A 25,307-nucleotide genomic window follows, 5' to 3' on the forward strand; every position below is an offset into this window, starting at 1 on the left:
TGCGTTGGGTCAACTGAGGGAGTCTGGTCTGCAGCGTCCGGTGTGCTGAAGGACCATGGCCCTGCCTGTTCTGTGCCCGAAGAGGAAACACTGAGGGCAGTCTAACAGGACACGGAAGCAGGGCAGCCTAAGCTAACTGCTAGTCCATGCAGACCGGCAATTCCGATAACAATGAGAGCGGTCTGGTGGCGGCCTCGCCTAGCCTTGGCTGTGTTCTTGGTGTCGTCGTGTGGAATGTGGGGAGGTGTGTTGAAGGTGTCTGGCTGGGAGAGCTAGCATTGGCTCGCCTGAGGGAGCCTGGTCTGCCGCGTCCAGTGGGCCCAGGGAGGGAACACCGAGGGCGGTCTGACAGGACGGGGAAGCGGGGCAGGCTAAGCTAACTGCTAGCCCATGCAGACCGGCAGTTCCGACAGTCACCCTGGCTGACGTTCGCTCTCCTGGAGAGGGATTTCTTATTTATTTAGTTTAGATATATGTGTTAGTTTAGTTTGGAAATATGTGTTCTTGTAGTTTTTGGATATGTGTTTTGTCTTTGCGTCGCCCTGCTGTGGGCTGGGGGAAACGATATTTTGTTTCATTTTGTGTTCGCAAGCGCATGAGATGAAACAACAAACAAAGTGTCCCGGATTCCTGATTCCTGATCATCAAGAGGTGGTGAATAAGTGAAAGTACAAAGTAGCATTACGTTGACACATGTCAGTATAACATATGTGTCAGTATAACATACGTGTCAGTATAACGTATGTGTCATGGCCATGAAAGCATGAAATGTCCAATACAGATGGAAGGGGGGCACAATAGTAGACTCGGATGATAATGGTGTCAAAGTAAGTCAGGGCATTATAGTAATATTTACCCCTGACCAAAGTTATTTCACTCCACCGAATTCCTCTACAAGTTTCCTTTTCCATCACCCCCCCCAGCATCAATCGACTGGTTAATATTTGGCTGTTGCTACGGTGCTCCACACCGTTTCCTCTTGGCCGGCATCCAGCCAATCACCGCCTCCCTCGCCCCTTTGACCCCTTTTCCCACCAATGAGACGGCACTCCGCACAGAGCCAGAGAGGGAGAGACAGAGAGAGATGAGCGACACAGGGGGTAAAATTAAAAAAGGTTGGGGGGGGGATGGAGACAAAGAAAAGGGAAGAGGAGGAAAAGAGAGCTTTAGTGGGTGGAGTGATGAGAGAGAGAGAGAGAAGAATAAGAAATAAGGAAAAGTGTCAGATGATTTGAGGCAGTCACACACACACACACACGAGAGAGAGAGAGACCCAGCGAATTCATTCAATCTGTGGCCGAGTTTCCCTCGACTAAATTGTTTGCAGAAATGGAAAGTTTCCATGCACACACACACACACATTGGATTCAATGGATCCAATCTTTTGCTACCATCCCTGTGTGTGTGTGTGTGTGTGTGTTGCACAAGACAGCTCGTATGCACACACACTCACAAATCTACAACCGTGCATAGTTTCGTTTATTTATTCAGCTCTGACCACATTTTCGGGTAAAGCCTCCGTGGGTTAACCACTTCCTGGCCGGAGACGGCCCGGCGAGCGCTGCAGAGGAAGACGTGCCGGGACGGGAGGCGGGGTCACTTACAGTTGTGAGAAACACAACAGTGTTGCTGCAGTGTTATTGTTTCCTAGGCGTGCCTTTTTAGTCCACAATGCTCTTCCCCCATTGTGTGCGCAGGAATGTGGGCATTCCTGACCAGGCAGGGTTTTTTTTTGATTACACACAGCTGAAGGAATCCCTGTGAGTATCAGCCCCCCCCCCCCCAACACACACACACACACACACACATACACACACATACAGATAAACACACAGACACACTAACACAGACACACAGACAGAGCAAACACACACAGACAGACAAGACACACACAGAAACACAAACACAGACAGACACACACACACCCACACACACACCCACACACACACACACACACACACACACACACACACACACACCATCTACACATAGCTGAGAGAAAGTACAAGCCATTTCTAACCCAAGCTAAAATGTAGCTGATATTACTCCATTTTATTCATTTTGTTAAACAGGACACTGAGTTGTGTTAAACAGGACATTGAGTTGTGTTAAACAGGACATTGAGTTGTGTTAAACAGGACACTCAGTTGTGTTAAACAGGACACTCAGTTGTGTTAAACAGGACACTGTTTATGCCGCTTAGCTCAGTGAATCAAAGTGGGAGAGACTCCTGTGAAATAATTCAAATAAAAACAAATCACTGCGCTGACACGATGCCAACATAGGGGGCGTGTTACACAAAGCCGGTCTGGAGTGGAAACAAACCAACTCCCTCAGCGATCCGCAATCTCACTCCAATATCGCTGCCATAAAAACACAGAGGCGCAATTTGCCCGACAGCTCTGGCGATGAGTTTGAGGGCAATATTAAAGCCATAAAGTAAATTACTTCTGACCCGGGATGGCAGAACGGACCAATTATGCGCCTTCTTAAATCTAAATGTAATTTGGCCCCGTGAAGGAATACTACTACCTGTGGGAGAAAAGCTGCAAAGTGTGCTGCGGAGTGTCAGCACGCCGGCCTGCAGATATCACACGGCCTCTTTTCCCATTAACTGATGCACGCCGCAAAACACGCCGCAGCACACGAGCAGCCAGCCACCGGAAGAGCGGATGACGGAATAATTGCAAAGTGTTGATTTGCAGTCGAGTTCCCAGATTTACACCCGAGGCTTTGGTGAAAACTCCGTTTTGTTTCCCCGTACGGGCCGATCTTATCTGTGCATGTGCAGTCCCAGCCGGTGTCCGGGAGACGCCAAGTCAAGCAAAAACACCCGGGTACTGTAATCTGCAAGCACACACTGCCCTACAGCCCTGAGCAGATGTCCATCTGTCTACTCGTGTGTGTGTGTGGTGTGTTGTGTGTGTGTGTGGGGGGGGTTAGGGAGGAGGTCAGATAGGAGCCGGTGCTGACATAACAGCAGATTACTCATCTTAACATAAGAGTAATTGCAAGATTCGATTATGAGGTACTGAAATATCATCGCCGGGGTCCGCGCCAGATTTTGACAAATGGCGAACGCGCCCAACCGTGCACGCAGACGCGCGCACGCGTGACCGACCTTCGGGACACACCCAGTCTTCTTCGTTCGTCTGCGAGAAAAAAAGAAAAGGGGGTGACGCTGGGGAAACGGGCTCACGGTCGGATCTTTTCTGGCCGGGCTTTCACAGCACCACACCGACGCACAGACAAAGATCTTCCCATGCCGGCTCGTTAGCATAACAACAGGCCGCGCGCTCTCTCCCTCGCACGCTGGAAATCCTTCCTGACAGTTTGAGCCCTATATACCGACAACACACACACATGCACGCACACACACATGCATGCACGCACACATGCATGCACGCCCACACACACACACACACACAAGTACATACACATAAAAAAATCATGTGCATGTGCACATACAGTCACATGAACACAAACACACATGCACAAACGTTCACATTTTGTGTGAACATTTGTGCATGTGTGTGTGTGTGTGTGCAAAGAGGAAACGACGAGGAGTAAGTGAACATTTGTGTATTTCCCCACTCTTGCATGCATGCACCCTTACAAGAAAAAAATAGAATAAAAAATAAAATAGAAAAATAATAAGATTAAATTAAAAATTAAATACTGAAATTAAAAAATAATAAAATATAAAATTAAGAATTAAATACTAAAATAAAAAAATAATAGAATAAAATATACAAATAAAATAATAAGATAAAATAAAAAAGTTGCGCTCAAGCACAACCAAGGGTGCATGCATGCGCAAACACACACTGGTAAAAACACATGCATACGCACGCACGCACACACACACACACACACACACACACACACACACACACACACACACACACACACACACACAAACCGACGCCAAACACAGATCGGCCCAAGAGGCACTCCTGTCGTTCCTGAACAGAGCAGGAGAGTCTGTCTCTGGGGAGGAGGAGGAGGAGAAGTTAATGGCCATTCAACCCCTCATTCAGCCGGACAAGTAACCCTCCATCAACAAACACGCAGGCTTTCCTGGATTTAAACAAATTAGCTGCTTTGTCCTCATAAATGTCTATCAGCCTCCCTCAAGGCTCTCCGAGAATCTACAACAAACCGGCGTTGGACAAGGACAAGCAATTTGCCCGTGCTGAATAAGAATGAAGCATGCATTAAAGTCTTAATCTGCACCTGAAGTTTTACGCCCTGCAAGATTCATGATGTGCCAGAAAAGTGAAGCAAATCGAGCTTGCAGTGTCTTTTGTGTGTCATTCTGATGTAGTTTTCCAGTAAAATAAGCAGTTTAGTGGGGATGACTTGCTCTCTGTGTTGCATCTAGTCAGGAGCTGGTTATGTGGGGGGGGGGGGGGTGCTTCTTGGCTGACAGCAAGCGGGTCCTAGGTTCGATTCCTGCCTGGGGTGGCACTGGGAGAGTTTGCGTGTCCTCCCCAGGCCTTTTGGTGTGCAGTGGCTATCTGTGTGTACTCTGCATGTTGTCCCCGTGCCACCTGAGCTCCCACGTGAGCTCCCCGAGCCGCACGTCGGCTCCACATGGACACCAACCTGGAGTTGGTCCCTGGATGCTGAAGAAAAAGAAGAAGAAAAAGCGCTGCCCACTTGTCCCGTCTACCCCTGGAGAAAGGGGAAATGCAGAGAAAGCATTTTTTCCTACGTGTGTGTGTGTGTGTGTGTGTGTGTGTGTGTGTGTGTGTGTGTGTGTGTGTGTGTGTGTGTGTGTGTGTGTGTGTGTGTGTATTCAAGCTGAAGACAGATAGTCCTCTCACAGTTCCTTGGCGGCCATTTAGCCTCTGTCTACACACTAGTTATGGACAGCCTGAATTAAAGGCTCCTTTAGGAATTCGGGAGGTGGAAATAGCTGCCAAATTATGGTGACCGTCTTTAATGATGTCCAAAGGAAAGGAGAGCAGTTAAGTTCGACGCTCTTTTTGGCTCCGTGTGTGACGAGGATGAGGCGCTTTCACAAATGTAAAGTCAAAGGGCGTCCGGGTGGCGTGGCGGTCTATTCCGTTGCCTACCAACACGGGGCTCGTCGGTTCAAATCCCCGTCTTGCGTCCCCGCAGACACGATCGGCCGTGTCTACGGGTGGGGAGCCGCATGTGGGTGTGTGCCCTGGTCGCTGCACTAGCGCCTCCTCTGGTCAGTCGGGGCGCCTGTTCGGGGGGGAGGGGGAACTGGGGGGAATAGCGTGATCCTCCCACGCGCTACGTCCCCCTGGTGAAACTCCTCACTGTCAGGTGAAAAGAAGCGGCTGGCGACTCCACATGTATGGGAGGAGGCATGTGGTAGTCTGCAGCCCTCCCCGGATCGGCAGAGGGGGTGGAGCAGCGACGGGGGCGGCTCGGAAGAGCGGGGTAATTGGCTGCATACAGTTGGGGAGAAAAAGGGGGGGGGGGTCCAGATAAATAAATGAATAAATGTATAGAGTCACCAGGAGCCCTGTGACATACAGTTCCTCAGTTTGAACAAGCTTGGGCTGTGTGTGTGTGTGTGTGTCTGTGTGTGTGTGTGTGTGTAGCTTAAAGACAATGTTGTTTGTTGACAGGGGAAGCCGACACATCCTGGGATGGACATTTGGACATGACGCATCTGCTTCGACGCGGTTCCAGCACATTCGACGTGAGCTTTGATGCGTGTCACAGCTTCCTGGTAATGAGGACCAGGAGTGCATGACCAAGCCAGCAGTGACACGGTGGATTATTAGCGGGCCGGTCCGGGGCGCGGTGTTCCTGACCTGGCGTCACCTGGGCTTATCCGACCTCGTGGCCTCCGAAGCATAAATACTTCGTTCGTCTCCCCGTCTTCCTGTTGGAAAGGGGTCGTCAGGGCGGACGAAGGGCGAGCTCGGGTGATGGACGAGGGCTCCGTGACACGTCTGGTCCGCCGGGAATCCCCATGCGTGAAAGCGAAACGCCACCAGGAATGTGCGACTGTCTGGATTCCCGAGCCTTTAATCTTTTGGCAGAACTTGTCAAAGTAAAACGTGTGATTTCTCAACTTTGGGGTCACTTGCGATGGATGTTGGTTGCTGCTCGCTGCCAAGTCGCTCACGCCGCAGCATGGTCACACCCAGGCTTAGCTAATCCATCCATCCGTCCGTTATCCAAACCGCTCATCCTGCTCTCGGGGTCACGGGGATGCCGGAGCCTATCCCAGCAGTCACTGGGCGGCAGGCGGGGAGACACCCTGGACAGGCCTCCACCCTGGACAGGCCGCCACCCTGGACAGGCCTCCACCCTGGACAGGCCGCCAGTGTTTTATGGGGACGTCGGGTGGAGCAAAGAGTATTATGACTGCTCCAAACCCATCCCTTAATAAAAACACCTCATAAGATTAAAACAATTATTCAGAATCAACCATAATGTAGCACGTTCATCGCCTCCAGCTGCTTCTACGCAAACTAAAATCCTTTGTTTCTATTTCACAGGTTCGGTCATTTTATTTCCATGCGTTTTGTCACGTCTTCCCTAACAGCTGGAGGTGAGACAGCTGTTTTTATATCGACTTCACGTTCTCTGCAGACTCGTCAGACCGATGAGTATCTTGTGTCTGGCAAGCGCACCAGAAATGAAGCCGTTCGACAAGAAACTGAAACCTCACCTCTGCGATAAAACATCCTGACAGCACAGTGTCCGTGGCACCGGGAATTGCACATCAACAATCGTCTGCAGGCCTTTCGTCGCCGGTGACCCGCTGGCGGGCCACCCGCCGCTTAAACTTCTGCAGCTCGAGACAAACCGTCTCCACCAAAGTGTGAGATAAATCTCAACCGGGGTGACTCTTTAAAAAGTGAATGGTCGCTGTGTCACCACCACCCGTCGGTGGGAGGGGATCGGGTTCACCGGAGAGTGGAGCCCATATTGGAAGACCCCCGCGGACGTGAGGGCCGCGGACCCCCAGAGAGAGTTAACCCACCTCTGGCTGGCTAATAGCCGTGGGAAGAGGAGGCGGAAATCTTATCTCCATGGTGAAACAGGACCTGAATGTGACCCCGGCCATAGGTGACTATCTGAAGGGGCTGGCTCCTTTCACAGAGATAACCATCCCAGATGGAGCAGCAGTAAAACAGGAGGAGTTCACACACTGTTTTTCACTGGTAGTTTTAAGTGACTTTTGCATAACTTCTCCATTACTTCTACGTTTCTATTACCAAAAGTAAAGTACCTTTCAGACGTGCCGGAGAAAAAGGTTCGTTTTAAAACTATATCGAAGTCCAATCTGCATTTCAAATACTGTATATTAACAACTATATACAAATAATGTATAAGAAGTGAGCCATTCTACTGTCAACAACTTTTACAAGCCATATTTTGTCCTTGTTCTTGCACTTGTACATTATGCGGATTGACAGCCATCGGTGTCGTGCCCTCACAGGGTACCGATGGAAACTATCAGATCCGCTGCGAGGACCCCTGGGAAACAGGGAACAAGCCGAGAGAAGAAGAAGAAGAAGATTTTGTACTTGTCCATTTGAAGCCACCTATTGTTGAAACTACACTTCACGTGCCTGCTGCTGTACTGTCAACCAGACGGCTAGCTAACTGATAAGCTAGCTAGCGGAGGCACACGTTAGCATACCGAGACAAACTGTCGTATAGCCTACATGTGACAGATCCCCCCCCCCTCCCGTTTTTCACCCCAATTGTATCCGGCCAATTACCCCACTCTTCCAAACCGTCCCGGTCGCTGCTCCACCCTCTCTGCTGATCCGAGGAGGGCTGTAGACTACCACGTGCCTCCTCCCATACATGTGGAGTCACCAGGCGCTTCTTTTCACCTGACAGTGAGGAGTTTCACCAGGGGGACGTAGCGCGTGGGAGGATCACGCTATTCCCCCCAGGTCCCCCTCCCCACCGAACAGGCGCCCCGACCGACCAGAGGAGGCGCTAGTGCAGCGACCAGGACACATACCCACATCCGACTTTTCACCTTCAGACACGGCCAGTTGTGTTTGTAGGGATTCAAACCGGCGATCCCCGTGTTGGTATGCAACGGAATAGACCGCCACGCCACCCGGATGCCCTGGTCAATCAATCTTTAACAGAGCTGATGATGCTTTAGTCCGATTTCCACGGCTTTTCCAAAACCTTGACAACATTACATAGGGCCTGGAAAATGCACCTTCAAATTTCCAGACCTTTCCAGGTTTTCAAGGATCAAACGGACCCTGAACCAGTGCCCATTAATCCAAGCCTTGTAATTTTCATTAGGCTGTCATTAGGAAATAGACTGCAGCAGACAGAAATACCAGAATAAAGGAGATGTGCTGAGTTTCTGTCACACCAAAACACACCGGGGGGAAAGTCCCTTTAGAAGATGCTTTACCCCTCAAGTCCAGCGCTATGATGCTAGCTGAGCCTTGTGTTTTGCTTTGTACACACACACACACACACACACACACACACACACACACACACACACACACACACACACAGGTCAAGACAGCCCCAGCTGTTAGAGGCATCGTGGGACGGTCCTTGTCAATAGTGTGACGGATCTGAAAGGCCTCTCATGTTGTTGCCTTGAGTGAGTCCATGTGGACTCTGTCATTAGACTTGCTCACTGTGGGGCTTTAAAGTGATTTACAACACCGAGCGGTCAGTGGTCAGTGTAACCTCAGCAGCACAGCCAAAGAGACCAGTCTGTGTGTGTGTGTGTGTTTGTGTGTGGAAAGCAAAATACAAGGCTAAGCTAGCATCATAGCGCTGGTCTTGAGGAGTAAAGCATCTTCTAAAGGGACTTTTGCAGTGGTCTAAGGGCCCAATTTAAATTTCAATAAACACAACGTCCTGCGTTTCATTTTTAACGAGACAGTTGTATGTGATTCACTTCCATATTTGCTGGTTGGCCAAGCTGCTGCAGAAAAGCATCATCGCCTCGCTACCAAAACTGAAAGGAGTAAATACTCTTGTATTTAAAAGTTGAATTGTGGCGTTGTTTTCTCCTGTCAAACCTCGCGGTGTGCAGGCCAGGCTGCTCGTTGTGTTGTTTTCACAAAGCGGGACTCAAATTCAAAATTTCAAAGCCGAAGGTGTGGTTTAAGAAACGATCACATACCGACGCTGACGAAACCCTGCGGGCGGGGATGTGGGGAATGTGAGCTATGTGTTGCAGAAACCACCGGCTCCACGTACTGAGTATGTCTGTATGTCACCTTAAAACTGACAGAAGCGGCGTGTTCTGTGTACGTTTTCATTCTTCGACAAGGAAAAGTTTAATGTAAAGTTGCACATTTCAGTCAAATATCAGTCCCAGGCAGCATCCGGATGTGGGCCACTTCAGGCAGTGATGCGGCACTGATGGTCTTCTTCTGGCCCTGACAAAATGGATGTGAGCCTGAAGGGGCCCACATGTATAATAGCAAATATGGCCCAAATATGCCAAATCACATGTGGGCCTTTTTTGGCAAAGATGCGGTGCTCTGGGCAACATGTGATCTGGACGTGACCCTGAAGTGGCCCCGTGTGGTAAATGGTGAATATGGTCCAAATATCACAAAACAAATATGGCCACCTTTGGCAAATATGTGGCACATGCAGCATTGCTGTGGCTTGGTTCTGGCCCAGATCTGGCAAACTGGAGCGGACCGCCCAAGTGCCATCATTCCACGTGGTATGTGGGCCGGATGAAGTGTCGGGTGTGGGACGGGTCCGGGCCACAGCAGTTTTGCCATCTGGGTTAAATGCACAACGGCTTCGGTACCTGTGAGTTGGAACTTATAAATGTAAGTGCACGGGGGCGTCCGGGTGGCGTAGCGCTCTATTCCGTCGCCTCCCAACACGGGGATCGCTGGTTCGAATCCCCGTGTTACCGCTGACTTGGTCGAGCGTCCCTACAGACACAATTGGCCGTGTCTGTGGGTGGGAAGCCGGATGTGGGTATGTGTCCTGGTCGCTGCACTAGCGCCTCCTCTGGTCGGTCGGGGCGCCTGTTTCAGGGGGGACTGGAGAGAATAGCTTGATCCTCCCACGCGCTACGTCCCCCTGGTGAAACTCCTCACTGTCAGGTGAAAAGAAGCGGCTGGCGACTCCACCTGTATGGGAGGAGGCATGTGGTAGTCTGCAGCCCTCCCCGGATCGGCAGAGGGGGGTGGAGCAGCGACCGGGACGGCTCGGAAGAGTGGGGTAATTGGCCCGGTACAATTGAGGAGATTAAGGGGGGAAATTTCCCCCCCCCAAAAAAAAGTAAGTGCACACAGTATGACTTCAGTGAGACAGGTGGGTGGAGGTCTGGTGGCGGGCGTGTTAGAGCAACAGTTTAAACCGATAATAACGATATAATCACCTGATACTGGAATAGTTTACCCCCCCCCCCCCGCATCACAGCACGCGGCTGGGTGGTTTGTAGTGTTTTTAAGGGCGGTGACTACGTCATTTGGAGAAGTGTGCAACCTGCACACGCTGAGCTCACACTTGGACCTCCTCCCACAGGAGTGCTGGACCTCCTCCCACAAGGGTGATGCTTTACAGCGTGGGGGATGCCAGCGGCGTGGTTCGGTGTCTTGATAGTGGATCGGCGTCTGGCAGACAACACCTGCTGACTTGTGGAAGTTGTACAAGGAAACCAAATGTTCCACCGTGTTTGCACACAGATAGAGTTCCTAAACAACCCGTAGGCCCCCCCCCTCTCTCTCTCTTTCTCTCTCTCTCTCTCTCTCTCTCTCTCTCTCTCTCTCTCTGTCTCTGTCTCTCTCTCTCTCCCTCTCTCTCTCTCTCTCTCTCTCTCTCTCTGTCTCTCGCTCTCTTTCTGTTTCTCTCTCTCTCTCTCTCTCTCTCTCTCTCGCTCTCTCTCTCTCTCTCTCTCTCTCTCGCTCTCTCTCTCTCTCGCTCTCTCTCTCTCTCTCTCTCTCTCTCTCTCTCTCTGTCTCTCGCTCTCTTTCTGTTTCTCTCTCTCTCTCTCTCTCTCTCTCTCGCTCTCTCTCTCTCTCGCTCTCTCTCTCTGTCTCTCGCTCTCTTTCTGTCTCTCTCTCTCTCTCTCTCTCTCTCTCTCTGTCTCTCGCTCTCTTTCTGTTTCTCTCTCTCTCTCTCTCTCTCTCTCTCGCTCTCTCTCTCTCTCGCTCTCTCTCTCTGTCTCTCGCTCTCTTTCTGTTTCTCTCTCTATCTCTATCTCTCTCGCTCTCTCTCTCTCTTTCTCTCTCTGTCTCTCGCTCTCTTTCTGTTTCTCTCTCTCTCTGTCTCTCTGTCTCTCGCTCTCTTTCTGTTTCTCTCTCTCTCTCTGTCTCTCTCTGTCTCTCGCTCTCTTTCTGTTTCTCTCTCTATCTCTCTCGCTCTCTCTCTCTCTCTGTCTCTCGCTCTCTTTCTGTTTCTCTCTCTCTCTCGCTCTTGCTCTCTCGCTCTCGCTCTTGCTCTCTCTCTCTCGCTCTCTTTATGTTTCTCTCTCTTTCTCGCTCCCTCCCTCTCTTTTTCACTCCCCCCCTCTCTCTCCCTTGCTTTCTCTCTCTCCCCCCCCGGCTCTTTCTCTCTCCCCCCCCCCTTGCTCTCTCTTCCCCTCACTCTTTCTCGCTTTCTCTTTCTCCCCCTCTCTTTCTCTCTCCCCCGCTCTTTCTGTCTCTCTCCCCTCTCTCTCTCCCCCCTCTCTCTCCCTTGCTTTCTCTCTCTCTCCCCGGCTCTTTCTCTCCCCCCCCCTTGCTCTCTCTCTTCCCCTCACTCTTTCTCGCTTTCTCTTTCTCCCCCTCTCTGTCTCTCTCCCCTCTCTCTCTCCCCCCTCTCTCTCACTTGCTCTCACTCTCTCTCTCCCCCTCCTCTCTGGCTCTCTCTCCCCCTCCCCCCACTCTCTCTCTTTCTCCCCCCCTCCATTCAAACATACACACACACACACACACACACACACACACAAAACCCGGGGCACAACGTCTGAACCGAGGCCTCTAAGCCTTTTGTTGGCGACCTTCTCTCTGGTTGTCTTTCTCTCATGCCCTGATTGTAGGAACTAGAGGGGAAACAGTAGACGGACACAAATGAATGGACTAATGAAGGACAGAGAGTGACAGCAGCATGAAGAATGTATACAGCCAGCGAGGAATAGAATATGTTATAGAGTACCAACAAGTGCTTCGTGGGAGAGAGAGAGAGCGAGGGGGGGGGTCGTCTGATAGGGGGTTGGAACAAGAACAGCACAACAAGAGTAAATGAGTGAGTGAGAAAGAGAGAGACCCCATTGATAAAACAAAGTTTTGGGAGGGGTGGGGGGTTTCGGGGGGGGGGCAGGGGCAGCTGGGAAGCAGGGCACGGCTACTGAGTGACACAACAGGGACCTCCGTGGACAAAGGGGCTTCAGAAACGGGCCCAAAGTCCCCGAGTCCCTGAGTTTTTGGCTCTCGTCTGCACACCGGCTGATCAAACATCGTCATCAGCCGGGGGGCCCCCGGGGCCCCAACCACGAGTCCCCCCCCCCCCAAACAAAACTAACAAGTCTATGTTGATTCCAGCTTGGCAGAACAAGCTATGGCGAATATTTACTCAAAGTCGGACAGATCGGAAAGCACAATTTAATTAACCGGCATTTATTTTTTCCTTTTCAAGTTCGCGGAAAAGGAAAGTCGTTACCCTCACACAGCTGTTCAGGCCCCGGCATGGCTGCTCTGTCTTCCATGTTGTGGCCATTAAAAGAAGTTATGTCTGCAAATGGGACAAAAATGGGAAGAAGAAAATGGGAGTCGAACAAGAGAAGTCGTGAGAACACTGTTGCTAGGCGACCAAGTGAACGATACGTCGTGAGGCCACAGAGGTTGACGAGTTAGCCACCTAGCGGTTAGCGGCTCGTCTCTACCTTTGAACAGGTCATGCAAACCAGACCACTGAGAGTATCAGCATTGTAGGAGGCCCCGACCGGAGCCGCGCCCGAAGAGGAAACGCCGAGGGCGGTCTGACAGGACGCGGAAGCAGGGCAGGCTAAGCTAACTGCTAGCCCATGCAGACCGGCGGTTCCGACAGTCATCCTGGCTGGCGTTCGCTCTCCTGGAGAGGGATTTTTATCTATTCAATAATTATTATATATAATTATTGTTGCCATCCACCACAAAATGGACGTCCATGGGCTGGGCAATTTTTTTTGAAGAAGGTAAGAAACGCATCACGGCTTGTGAACACGGAGCTGACTGAAAATCTCCAAATCGGAATTTGGGAATGCTGAAACGGTGTTGGTTCATATGGACTCTTCTCATGAACACAAAAGCACCACAAACATTTCTGCCTGCATTTGAAGGCACCATGAGAAAGCCCCCCCCTCCCCCCGTGTGTTGCATATGCAGTACACACATTTAATGGCACTTTCTTAACTTAGGGTCTTTCCCCTTAAACTGAACCCATAGAAGACCAATTTATCATCTCCATTTTTTCAGCTGCTCCACTTTTTGTCCCTCCGCCCAACATGGAGCGATCAGGAATTTGTTTACAAAAGCTGTGGAGCGAGGAAGAATTTTGGCACGTACACCTTCCACAATAGCCGTCAGAAATGCAAATCGAAGAACTTCCAGGGACGAGTATGAATCCCTTTACAGACTGTGGGAGGTGAGACCAGTATTGCTGCATAGACCTAAATTAATGTCCCGTGTCATCAGAAGCCTGCATCAGAGGAAACCCGGCTCCTCTCAGCGGACATCCAGGAGGTTCGTTTCCCTTCCCTGACTTCCAGAGGCGGTCACAGTGTGTGTTGGTACTTTCACCAGCTACTAAAAGTGAAGGAAATACGTAGTCTCCCCCCAGTAAACCACAGTGTAATCTAGAAAACCCTGTGGTTGGAGTAAATTACGTCATCACTAGAATCACCTGCAAGCAGCCCGTGTCTCCGAACCCTTTCTGGCTCAACGGAAAGTGTTTATTTTTTTCCTGATCCCCCCTCCCCCCCTTTTCTCCCCAATTGTACTCGGCCAATTACCCCACTCTTCCGAGCCATCCCGGTCGCTGCTCCACCCCTCTGCTGATCCGGGGAGGGCTGCAGACTACCACACGTCTCCTCCGATACATGTGGAGTTGCCAGCCGCTTCTTTTCACCTGACAGTGAGGAGTTTTGCCGGGGGACGTAGCGCGTGGGAGGATCACGCTATTCCCCCCAGTTCTGCCTCCCCCCTGAACTGGCGCCCGACCAGAGGAGGCGCTAGTGCAGCGACCAGGACACATACCCACATCCGGCTTCCCACCCGCAGACATGGACAATTGTGTCTGTAGGGATGCCCGACCAAGCCGGAGGTAACACAGGGATTCGAACCAGCGATCCCCGTTGGTAGGCAACAGAATAGGCTGCCACGCCACCTGGACGCCCCCGGAAAGTGTTTTCTTTATCCATACATTGATTTGGGGTGTTCTCACCTCTCCAAACCGAGTGAAAAACGGAGGGGGAAACCTTCGTTAGAACCAGTCACACCAAACCAGGAGGAAGTGGATACGCCCCGAGACACGGGTGTGAGTTCAGCGAGCCGGGCAAAACCACGTTTTGGGTTTTGGCTTGGTTTGAGGAAGGACAGGAAATGCCTCTGTTGAGCATCTATCCCGTGTTTACACATCCTGTGAAAATCACCACATCTTCTGGGTTCATTGAGCCGCGGATGGTGTGAGGCAAAGCTGGATTCGTCGCAGTCTTGCTGAATAACACTGCTGCGAGGTCTACGGCTCCATTTACACTTGGCATTTTCTGCAGCTTGCGTCTAGATTTTATTACGATGTGATTTATCCCCACTGCATTTATACACTGTTGTCCAAAAAAAAAAAAACCCCACCCCAAAAAAACAACATGTCCTGGTGTCTGGATAGAAATCCAGTTAGACTCCAGTTGTTTTTCTTGGGCCCTGCGATGGACCGGCAGCCTGTCCAGGGTGTCTCCCCGCCTGCCGCCCAGTGACTGCTGGGATAGGCTCCAGCATCCCCACGGTCCTGAGAGCAGGATAAGCGGTTTGAATAATAGATGGGTGGATGGATTTTGGCTCTAAAGGTTGACTCACCGACAAGAGCTGTTGTCTGTGATCGGGGTGTGTTAGAAAGATGCCTCAGCAGTAACACTAATGGATGACTTGCTGTTGTAAAAGACCGATGGGAATTTACAAGCACTGAAGATGCTGCAGCACGTAGGGGCACAGAGGTCAGAGGTGAGGAGTTAAACATGCCTTGTGGCCAAACACACAAATATCTGTTGACCTGAAACGCTCTATGTTAAAATAACACTGAGGCAACCAGACAAAAACCACAAGCTAAAATGGATATTTACAATAAATCTCATAATAACTGACTAATGTCATGGATTCATACTGAAACTGATGTTACCCCAGACAAAGACCGCCATATAACTTGCACAAGGGTATAATATCTCTTATTCCTGTCTCTTTCACACACGGAGCACAAAAATCCCTTCAAAATGCTGAAAAATAAGAAGCCTAAACGAGACGTTCATGGTGATGAGTCGAGGCCTCGACAGTCTTGGAGACTATCAAGGCCTCGACGGTCTTGAGGAGGGGGAACAAGCCAGATGTGTTGCAACTGCAACTGTATAAAGGCTCTGCGGGCAACAAGGTAACTGCTTAATGATTTACGGTGCCGCCGCCAACGTCAGCCAAGAACGCCGCCCCCGTCGCCTTTAATCATGGCATGCCGACCTTTGCAATCTGCACATTTCACAAGGAGGTGAAGCGGTTGAATTGGCTGATTGGGGCAAGAGGGTGATGTCATGATGATTACACGGTGCAACTTTTTGAGCTTTCGGTCTCTTGTGCTATTTTTGGTGCAAACAGCCTAATAAAGCTCTAGGGCTGATTTTACGGCAAAACAAATGAATGCAGGCCTCATGGCGCGTCCCACAGACTTACATGCAAGTAAATGTCCTTGTAATACTTTTTAATCCTGAGGGTTTAAGACAGCAGCTCATCCCTGGAGATCCCATGCATAACTGCACTGGCGGTCGCTCATTTTAGTGGTTCCCGTCTGGCAGGACGTCCCGAGAAAAACTACATGACGGCGTTTCGCAACTTCGTCATAGCAGCCAAATGCGGTAGAAGGTGGCAGGTACGTTTGAAGAGGCAAACTTGTCGTGGCTCAAGGACGGATAGATATAATACACCAAGCTCATAGAAAACGTTTGCCAACGGTTATACTGCAACTTCAACAGCTACCGTTTGGGTTCAGCCACGTTTTTTTGTTCAGAGGTGTGGAGGTGCTGACTGACAACAGAGCTTTATTTATTTATTTATTTATTTATTTTTCCCTTGTTTTTCTCCCCAATTGCATTTGGCCGATTACCCCACTCTTCCGAGTCGTCCCGGTCGCTGCTCCACCCCCTCTGCCGACCCGGGGAGGGCTGCAGACTACCACATGCCTCCTCCCATACATGTGGAGTCGCCAGCCGCTTCTTTTCACCTGACAGTGAGGAGTTTCACCAGGGGGACATAGCGCATGGGAGGATCACGCTGTTCCCATCCCCCTCCCCCCGAACAGCCGCCCCGACCGACCAGAGGAGGCGCTAGTGTAGCGACCAGGACACATACCCACATCCGGCTTCCCACCCGCAGACATGGCCAATTGTGTCTGTAGGGACGCCCGAGCAAGCCGGAGGTAACACGGGGATTCGAACCGGCGATCCCCGTGTTGGTAGGCAACGGAATAGACCGCTACGCCACCCGGACGCCCCTAACACACATGAATATTAATAAGTTACTCCCCCCTTGAAGGCCGGCAGCTTGATTTTGTTTTTAGAAATTGTGGGGAGAACACCCGCTGCACACGGGTCCGCACACCGTTTGCTGCACTCAATGTGAACGTAAATCAGGTAGCATCTTCTTCCTGTCTAACACACACACACACACACACACACAAGTGAAGGACTATGTATTGGTATTTCTGGGATGCCAAAATGTAATCTGGTGAATTTACAGTCATCGCAATCTGGATGAGTGAGCCTCATATATAACTAGGCAACATGTCGGGGTGTAAATAAGGAAAGGGCTTAAAAAGTCTGTCCTGGCCCCTCCTCACCACCCACACAGCCCTGCAGCTTGTAAATAAGTAGCTTTACTGTCAGCAGGACGGTGGCACCTCATTCCCCGCCACACTGGCTGATTTAATAAGCCAGAAAGCAGAACCAACCAATAAACAGACAATAACCCGAAGAGCGGGGTCACCTCCCACTGTGACCTCTACGCGTCACCTCCCACTGTGACCTCTACGCTGCCAAGTAAAATGTGAGACATCGACAGGAACCGACGGAGGCAGACATTAGATACTGCCCATATTACAGAGGATGAATATGGAACATGTGCAACAACTGATAGTCAGTAGCATATGAAACATAAGCCGTTACAGAGTTGAAGTTTAATATGAAACCTTTGCATACCGTCGGTGATACTGGAATATGAAAGACTATATCAGCCAGAAAGGTTTAATGTCAGTGGAATACAAAACCATCATAAAGATGTGGAGGGAAATTGATTAAATTACAGTGAAATATGATAGAAACAGGCCCAGATAGCAAAATTGCTGTGGCCAGAACCCGTCCTACACCGACACTTTCATCTGGCCCACATACCACGTTGAATCATGGCACTTGGGCGGTCCGCTCCTGTTTGCCAGATCTGGGCCAGAACCACGCCATAGCAATGCCGCATGTGCCACATATTTGCCAAAGGTGGCCCATATTTGTTTTGTGATATTTGGGCCATATTCAACATTTACCACACGGGCCACTTCAGGGTCACGTTCAGATCACATGTTGCCGAGAGCACCGCATCTTTGCTAAAAAGGCCCACATTTGATTTGGCATATTTGGGCCATATTTGCTGTTATACATGTGGGCCACGTCAGGCTCACATCCATTTTGTCAGAGCCAAAAGAAGGCCATCGGTGCCGCATCATTGCCTGAAGTGGCCCACATCCGGATGCTATCTGGGGGTGTGCAGTAAGCAGAAAGTAAAGTATCTTCTTTAGCATACGAGCTCGTACAGGAGAGACAGACTGGAAAACTCCACCAGCAAGTTATCCCGAACTGCAGCTAACCTTTTTGTGCACTGCAACAATGAGCGGCAGAAACACAATCAAATTCAAACTGCCATGTTAACAAAACCAGAACCCAGTAAAATGCACACTGAAGTCTCCAATGGAGTTTTTCCAATGGCATATAAAACCACACAGTGCACACACCATTTTTGAATGAGAGCTTAGAAAACACCACTGGGACAGCGACCACTGACCTGTCGGCAGTCTGACACAGCACATTTCCAAAACCAGCAAGTAAAGAAGTTGACAGCAAACCCATGCTTAGGAGTAATTTGCACAGAACTTTAATCTTCTGTAACATAGATATGTTTGTGATCGAGCGATCTGATTGGCTGAGAGCTGTGTGTTATTTACCATAACATCAGGAGAGACCAGCTGATCTCATCAACAGCTGATTTCAGAAGATGTCAACAATGGATATGTTTCAAAATATCGTTTAAATATCCAGACAGCCCGACAGTGAGACGCCACCAGTGAACCGAGCAAGCTAATCTTATGCTAATGCTAACACACATCCAACAGCACACAGTTCCTCTCTAACTGCACAATGAAAGGCAATGTCGGAAAATATTTCTCTGTCTGAAGGGATACAAGCTAGCTAGCAGTGTTTACCATGTAGTTATTCATTTTATTAGTGTCATTTGTAGTGTTTAAGTGTTACATGTGTTACTACCTAAGCTATTTTATATGCTCATGACATTTGTTTTTAACTTCCTGACTGCATAGCAACAAGCCACTTGCGGTGGAACATAATTTTTCGATGGAAGAAATTGCAACTATGGAATACACATTTCAAGCAATGTGTTAAGGGTTTCTTTTGTTAGCACTGCATAAAAGCAATAAAACTCTTGAGGTTGTGTGTTATCTCAAATAACATCCCAGCTGGGGTCACCCACGACCAAATCCCAGCTGTGATGTTATTTGCAATAAAACACGATCTCTCGTGTTCTCTCGTGCTTAAGCGAGTAACGGCGGAACACAAACGTATTCCTCTTGGTGTACTTAATGTACCACATGGAATACAAACACATCCAGTTTATTTGTCATTGTATGGTTGTGTGTGCAAACACGATGCAGACTGGAATCAGGTTTTGTTTTTGTTTTGTTTTTTGGAGCAGTGACGAAGTGCCCAACTTCTTGAAGAATTCTACCAATGCATTAAGAAGTTGGGTAATCCACCAAAGAGGAGAATATGGTCATGCTTGAATTAAGACCAGATGTTGGCATGATTCTGTGCACTTAACCTGAGTTCCAGTGGAGTACTGCAATGTGCACATGGTTTCAGGAGGAGTAGGGAAAGCCCGATTTCAACACATTACTGTGAATATACATAATTAGAAAAGTTTCACTCAACTCCACTTATGTCCCTTAAACTGGGTAAACACATTTCAATAAAGCCTACAAACTCAGTGATACGAGTCCTTTGTTATTTGTCCCCCACAATCTGGATCGATTTATCTGTCTTCATCCTTCCATCCATCCGTCCAACCATCCATCCATCAAGCCATTTGTCTGCCTATCTGTCACAAGCAATATCCCAAACACTGCTTCTCCAGTCTTCAGTTTTGATGAAACTTGTGGGGAATGATGCATCCTGACAGCACGCTCCGGCATTGACAAAATATCAGTGATTGGCCCAACATGGCGCCCCGTGGAGGCCAAAAAGATCCCAGACTTTTAAACAAGTACAAGCCTCTCACTGGTGCTGCTAAAGTCTTAACATTCGACACAGGCATGCCTTTACTCCACCTGAACATTTTCACCTCTTGCAGCATTAAGCTGCAACCATTTACACTAACATTGTTTTTTTTTTTTTTTTACACATTCTGCTGCCATTACCCTCAGCCTCTGAGATGAGATGTTTCTGAAGTATGGTTTTATTGTTTCAGGGTTGTACCTTTCAATGTACACAGCTACAAACTATACCATAGCGATCTGTCACAGTTCTCAATACGTGACATAAAAGCGAATCACCACTTGGTTGCTCTTGGTTCTCTTCCCTGCGGAAATCTGACCTGTGCTTGCATTTCTTCAAGCTAAACATTTTAATCCCCCCATGATGGAACGGAGTAAGGGATTTGGGGGAATGATGTGTTTTGCCTTGGAAATACCGTTACGAGAGACAGACGGGTTATAATTTCTACTTTGATTGTGACAGATTAAGCCAGGGGAGTCGCTGCACCATTCAAGGGGGACGACATGTTAACTGCCCCCCCCTTTTTTTCCCCCTCCCCATTTGTAACCGGCCAATTACCCCACTCTTCCCATCTCGGTCGCTGCTCCACCTCCTCTGCCGATTCAGGGAGGGCTGCAGACTACCACGTCTCCTCCGATACATGTGGAGTCGCCAGCCGCTTCTTTTCACCTGACAGTGAGGAGTTTCGCCAGGGGGACGTAGTGCGTGGGAGGACCACGCACCCCCCCCCTCGGTTCCCCCTTCCCCCCTGAACAGGCGCCCTGACCAACCACAGGAGGCACTAGCGCAGCGACCAGGGCACATACCCACATCCGGCTCCCCACGGTCCACAGACATGGCCAGTTGTGTCTATAGCGATGCCCGACCAAGCCGAGGGTAACATGGGGATTCGAACCGGTGATCCCCGTGTTGCTAGGCAACAGAATAGACCACCGCACTACCCAGACGCCCCGTTAACTCCTTTTTTTAAATCACTTGTCTTGCAACTTTTAGTCAACAGGTATCGGTCAGAGACAGTCAAACCTGCTGAGCAAGTATGTACACCGGTGATACCCAAAACTTGCAAAGCAAAGAGATGCTAACACTGTCACCATCCAAGCCCTTTGTCTTCCAGTCAGCCACAATCAACCGCTTATTAGAATAAGACAGCGAGGACAGACGGTCGAGAGCTAACTCGCAATTCAGCCGCTATCCCATCTCTGGGTGTGTTCTAAAGAGGTGACTTGCTGACGCGACTCGGCAGTCCCGCTGGCACCGCAGGGGTGCTAAATCCTCATTAGGTCTGACTTCACCGGCGAAGAGCTGAGGCAATTAGGCCCACGCCATCTGTGCAGGACGGGGCCGGGCAGACAGACACCAGAGAGCCACCACGGTCTGCTGGGAGACCGGACGACAAGGTCACTGGCGGGACCCCCCACAAACAAAATCACTGCCCTCAGACGTCCAGTTCTCTAATCCAAAAACGTGGATGTTGAGCTGTCGTTAACAGATTGATTTTTTTTGTAAATCAGTAAATCTTCCTCACAAGAATCTATAAACATGAATGATTGAATTGATGTAATCCCAGATTAGAGTATTAGCCCTAGATGGTCTGCATACTTGACATTTTCACATTTTTGTGAGGTAATAGGGAGAGGTCGTTTGCTGGTGCGTTCGTCAGTTTACAGAAGGCCTTAGGCTACAGTATTTTATCTTTGCAGATACTACAGACAGTCATTATCTTTACAATTACTCCTTTTATATAACGCCAGAACACACCTCATGGACACCAGCCATCTCTGTTGCCACATATAATCATTTAATCTTGCATGTGCACAAAGCTATTACTTTGCTTTATTTCTACAGCAAACAGCTGCGGTCAATCTACAGTTAGCGCAGTACGACTTACTGTGTGGTAGCACATCTGGGCAGACAGATGTGTGTCAGGTTGACCACATAAGGCGTGCTCCACCAGATATTTCACACCATGCGCTTAATGGCTTCTCAACAAGCTGCAAAGCAAACATGCCCTCTCTCCCTGCAGGGCGAAGACGATGTGAGGAAACACCTCTCCTGCATTCCTCTGCTGGCTCTGGGATTACAAGTACAACTACAGGTACACGTACACGCACGTGTGTGCGCTCATGCCCATGTACATGACCTGCGTACTGTTAGACTTGGGGGGGGGGGGGTAATGCAGTTGGGCCCTAACCTGTTGATTCCTTTAAGTGTGTGTGTGTGTTACAAGAATGAAGACATGACCGAATGACGGGGCCTTTTCATATATGTAGCGAATTCGGGGGGCAGTCGGGAATCCGCCGCAGCCGGGACGCGAACCCGGGTCGCCTGCACCACGGGCGACTGCGCTAGTCAGTCGACCGAAGGGTCCGACCCGTTAGCCAACCGGCTAGCGAGTCTGCTCGTTCATGATCGTTACACTGCGCTTCCGATGGCCTCACGGTCTCGCCATCCCACTTCTGACACCAATGCAGGGGGGCAGCCGGGAACCGCCGCAGCCGGGACACGAACCCGGGTCTCCCGCACCACAGGCGACTACGTTAACCAGTCGGCTAACGGGTCGGACCCTTTAGTTGACTGGTTCGTGCAGTCGCCCCAGGTTCGCTTGCCGGCTGCGGCGGTTCCCGGCTGCCCCTAAATTCACCACATACACATACTATATTGCTGGGTAGGGCAACCCATTACTACTTTTGTTTCCTGGCACAATGGGCCATAACTGGTGCATCAGTGTACAAATAAGGGCCGTTCTTTTGTCTTTTCTTTATAAACTGGGTAGTAATCTGTTGTTTTCTGACTCCTGAGCATCATTTCAATCGCGAGGGAGGCTGAGTGATCCTGACCGAGTCGTGCCGTAATCTAGCTTCACTACTTCATGGAGATGTCGGCACAAACCGTTCATTGACAAGTGGGCAGGAGAAGTGCATCTGCCAGGCTTGCTGCGTGAATTCTAGGGCTGGATGATATTAAAAATACTCCAGATTGTGGTATTTATTATCCGCTACAAGCACCGCAATATTAAAGAACAAAGAGGACTTGCATCATTTTTCCAGATGTATGCAATTTTTAACTTTCAAAGATCCCATGTGCAAATAATTTCTGTCACTAGCAATGATTCGGGGGATTTGAGAGGGGAAATAAGGTAGTTGTGCAAGATGCCATTGGATCAGATTGAATTATATTATTTGTCAGACGTGCTGGAGTATGTTTCTTCAAGAGCAGCCACAAAAAAGTGGACCATGCTTGATTTTAGTTTTGCATAGAGCATTAATAGTTCAGTCTGCCTAACGCTGCATCCTTTGTGACGCTACTTGTGTATATCGTGACGTTTATTCTGAAATTACATTGATGAAGCTGTGTGTGTGGAGTCACGCGCTAGTACAGCCAAAATCTGATTGTCACTTCCATCCATGAAGTTCATTAGACATGTAAACCACTAGGGAATTAGGAAACCGCATTTGCTGGAGACGTCACAAGGGACTGGCTATTCATGTATGGAGCGCCTCGGAAAAACTTACCATTAAATCCGTTGTGAACACTTCTGTGGAAGTGGGACCCAGAAAGGTCGTCCATTGACCTCCTCATGGATGCCATCTTGCCGTCGGATGGTTTGTGCGTGTGGTTGTGGTGATGGTGGTGGTCTGGACTGCCGGCGCTACCGGTACTGGAGGTACTACTACCGTCCCCAACATCCCGAACCGGGACCGAACCCCCGTTGAGGTTCGTCAGGCTGGACTGGCTGTCGATGGAGCTCCGGGAGCCGGCTCCGTTCCGCTCCTCCTCCAGCATGAGGATGATCTCCTTCAGCTCCACGTTGTCGCGCACAAGCGCCTCTTGGTTGGCCTCCAGCTCCGTCAGCTTCTGCTGGTACACGCCGACGTCCTTCCACATGACGCTGGCCGTGTAGCGGCCGAAACGCTGCCACTCGCGGGAGAGCTTCTTCCCCTTTTGCCGGTCGTCGTCCAGAAAGCAGCACAGCTCCCGGAGCTCCTGGTTGTCGTCCTGCAGCTTCTGGTTCACCTCCTTCAGACTCCGGATCTCGTGGAGGTGGACCTGCAGGCTGCGGTTCACGTCCTTCATCATGTTGCCGTGCTCCACCATCAGGTTCATTTTCTCGCCCTCCACCCTGCGCAGCCTCCGCAGCAGTTCGTCCCTTCCGAGCCTCAGCAGCTCCTCGTCGGGGAGCTTGCTGAAATCCGCTCCGTCTGCGGCGCTCTTGGCCATGTCCGCCGCCGCCGGTCCGACGCGATCAGAATATATACCGCTATATATCTATATGTCTATATATCTATATTTACTGCTCCTACACGTGTCCACTAACCAAGCTTTAGACGCGCGATTATCACGAAAACCAAATCCATGACAGATCGGAGCCTCTCGAGCACGTAGCCGGAATGAATTGACCAAACTCCGGTCGTGGGAATCCCCGTGGCGTGTCTTAGGACCACAAACCGGCCGCAGGTGGTGGGCAAACACACGGCGGAGCTGCTGGTCCCTCGGTAGGTGGAAACAACAAGCTCGAGGCTGCAATGAAATCCCCTAAATGTGGAGGGAGCATCCGCTTATTTCCAACTTCCGAAGCCACACGGTTAACTTCTCGTAGCAGAGACGCGAAACCATGCCGTTTACGCACGGACCCAAATCCAGAGCGTAGCCACTCCTCGGACGCAGGACTCGACGAATGACGGCGTGTGTGTGTGTGTGTGCGTGTGTGTGTGTGTGTGTGTGTGTGTGTGTGTGTGTGTGTGTGTGTGTGTGTGTGTGTGTGAGAGAGAGAGAGAGAGAGAGAGAGAGAGAGAGAGAGGGAGAGAGAGAGAGAGAGAGAGAGAGAGAGAGGGAGAGAGATAGAGAGAGAGAGGGAGAGAGAGAGATTTCTCTGATCCTCAGTTGGCAGAGGACGCCGTGGAGCGTGCGTTCTCCGCGCACGACGTTCCCGTCAGCAGTAGTGTAGGACCGCGCTGTTCCACGACACCTACCGAGACCTAAGCCAAAAGAAAGAAGGTCTGAAAGAAAAAAGAGAGTGATAGATAGATAGATAGATAGATAGATAGATAGATAGATAGATAGATAGATAGATAGATAGATAGATAGATAGATAGATAGATAGATAGATAGATAGATAGATAGATAAAGAAGAATGAATGAAAGATAGATAGAAAGAATGAAAGAAATCAAGGAAGAATGAAAGAAAAATAGATAGAGAGAGATAGATAGATAGATAGATAGATAGATAGATAGATAGATAGATAGATAGATAGATAGATAGATAGATAGATAAAGAAGAATGAATGAAAGATAGATAGAAAGAATGAAAGAAATCAAGGAAGAATGAAAGAAAAATAGAGAGATAGATAGATAGATAGATAGATAGATAGATAGATAGATAGATAGATAGATAGATAAAAAAGAAGAATGAAAGAAAGATAGATAGAAAGAATGAAAGAAATCAAGGAAGAATGAAAGAAAAATAGAGAGATAGAGAGAGAGAGAGAGAGATAGATAGATAGATAGATAGATAGATAGATAGATAGATAGATAGATAGATAGATAGATAGATAGATAGATAGATAGATAGATAGAT

General features: G+C 49.5%; 1 protein-coding gene across 1 annotated transcript in view; it reads right to left on the reverse strand.

The window, feature by feature from the left end:
- The window catches only part of ccdc85ca (coiled-coil domain containing 85C, a), a 66,166-nt gene extending 41,770 nt beyond the window's left edge, over nucleotides 1-24,396 (reverse strand). The window contains exon 1 of the mRNA XM_056295810.1: nucleotides 23,245-24,396. Within this exon, the coding sequence (XP_056151785.1) occupies nucleotides 23,245-23,950 (706 nt within the window). The 5' untranslated portion in view covers nucleotides 23,951-24,396. The remainder of the gene's footprint in view (nucleotides 1-23,244) is intronic.
- Nucleotides 24,397-25,307: the final 911 nt, after the last annotated feature.

The sequence above is a fragment of the Lampris incognitus genome, chromosome 16 (assembly GCF_029633865.1).
Source record: "Lampris incognitus isolate fLamInc1 chromosome 16, fLamInc1.hap2, whole genome shotgun sequence".
Taxonomy (NCBI): domain Eukaryota; kingdom Metazoa; phylum Chordata; class Actinopteri; order Lampriformes; family Lampridae; genus Lampris; species Lampris incognitus.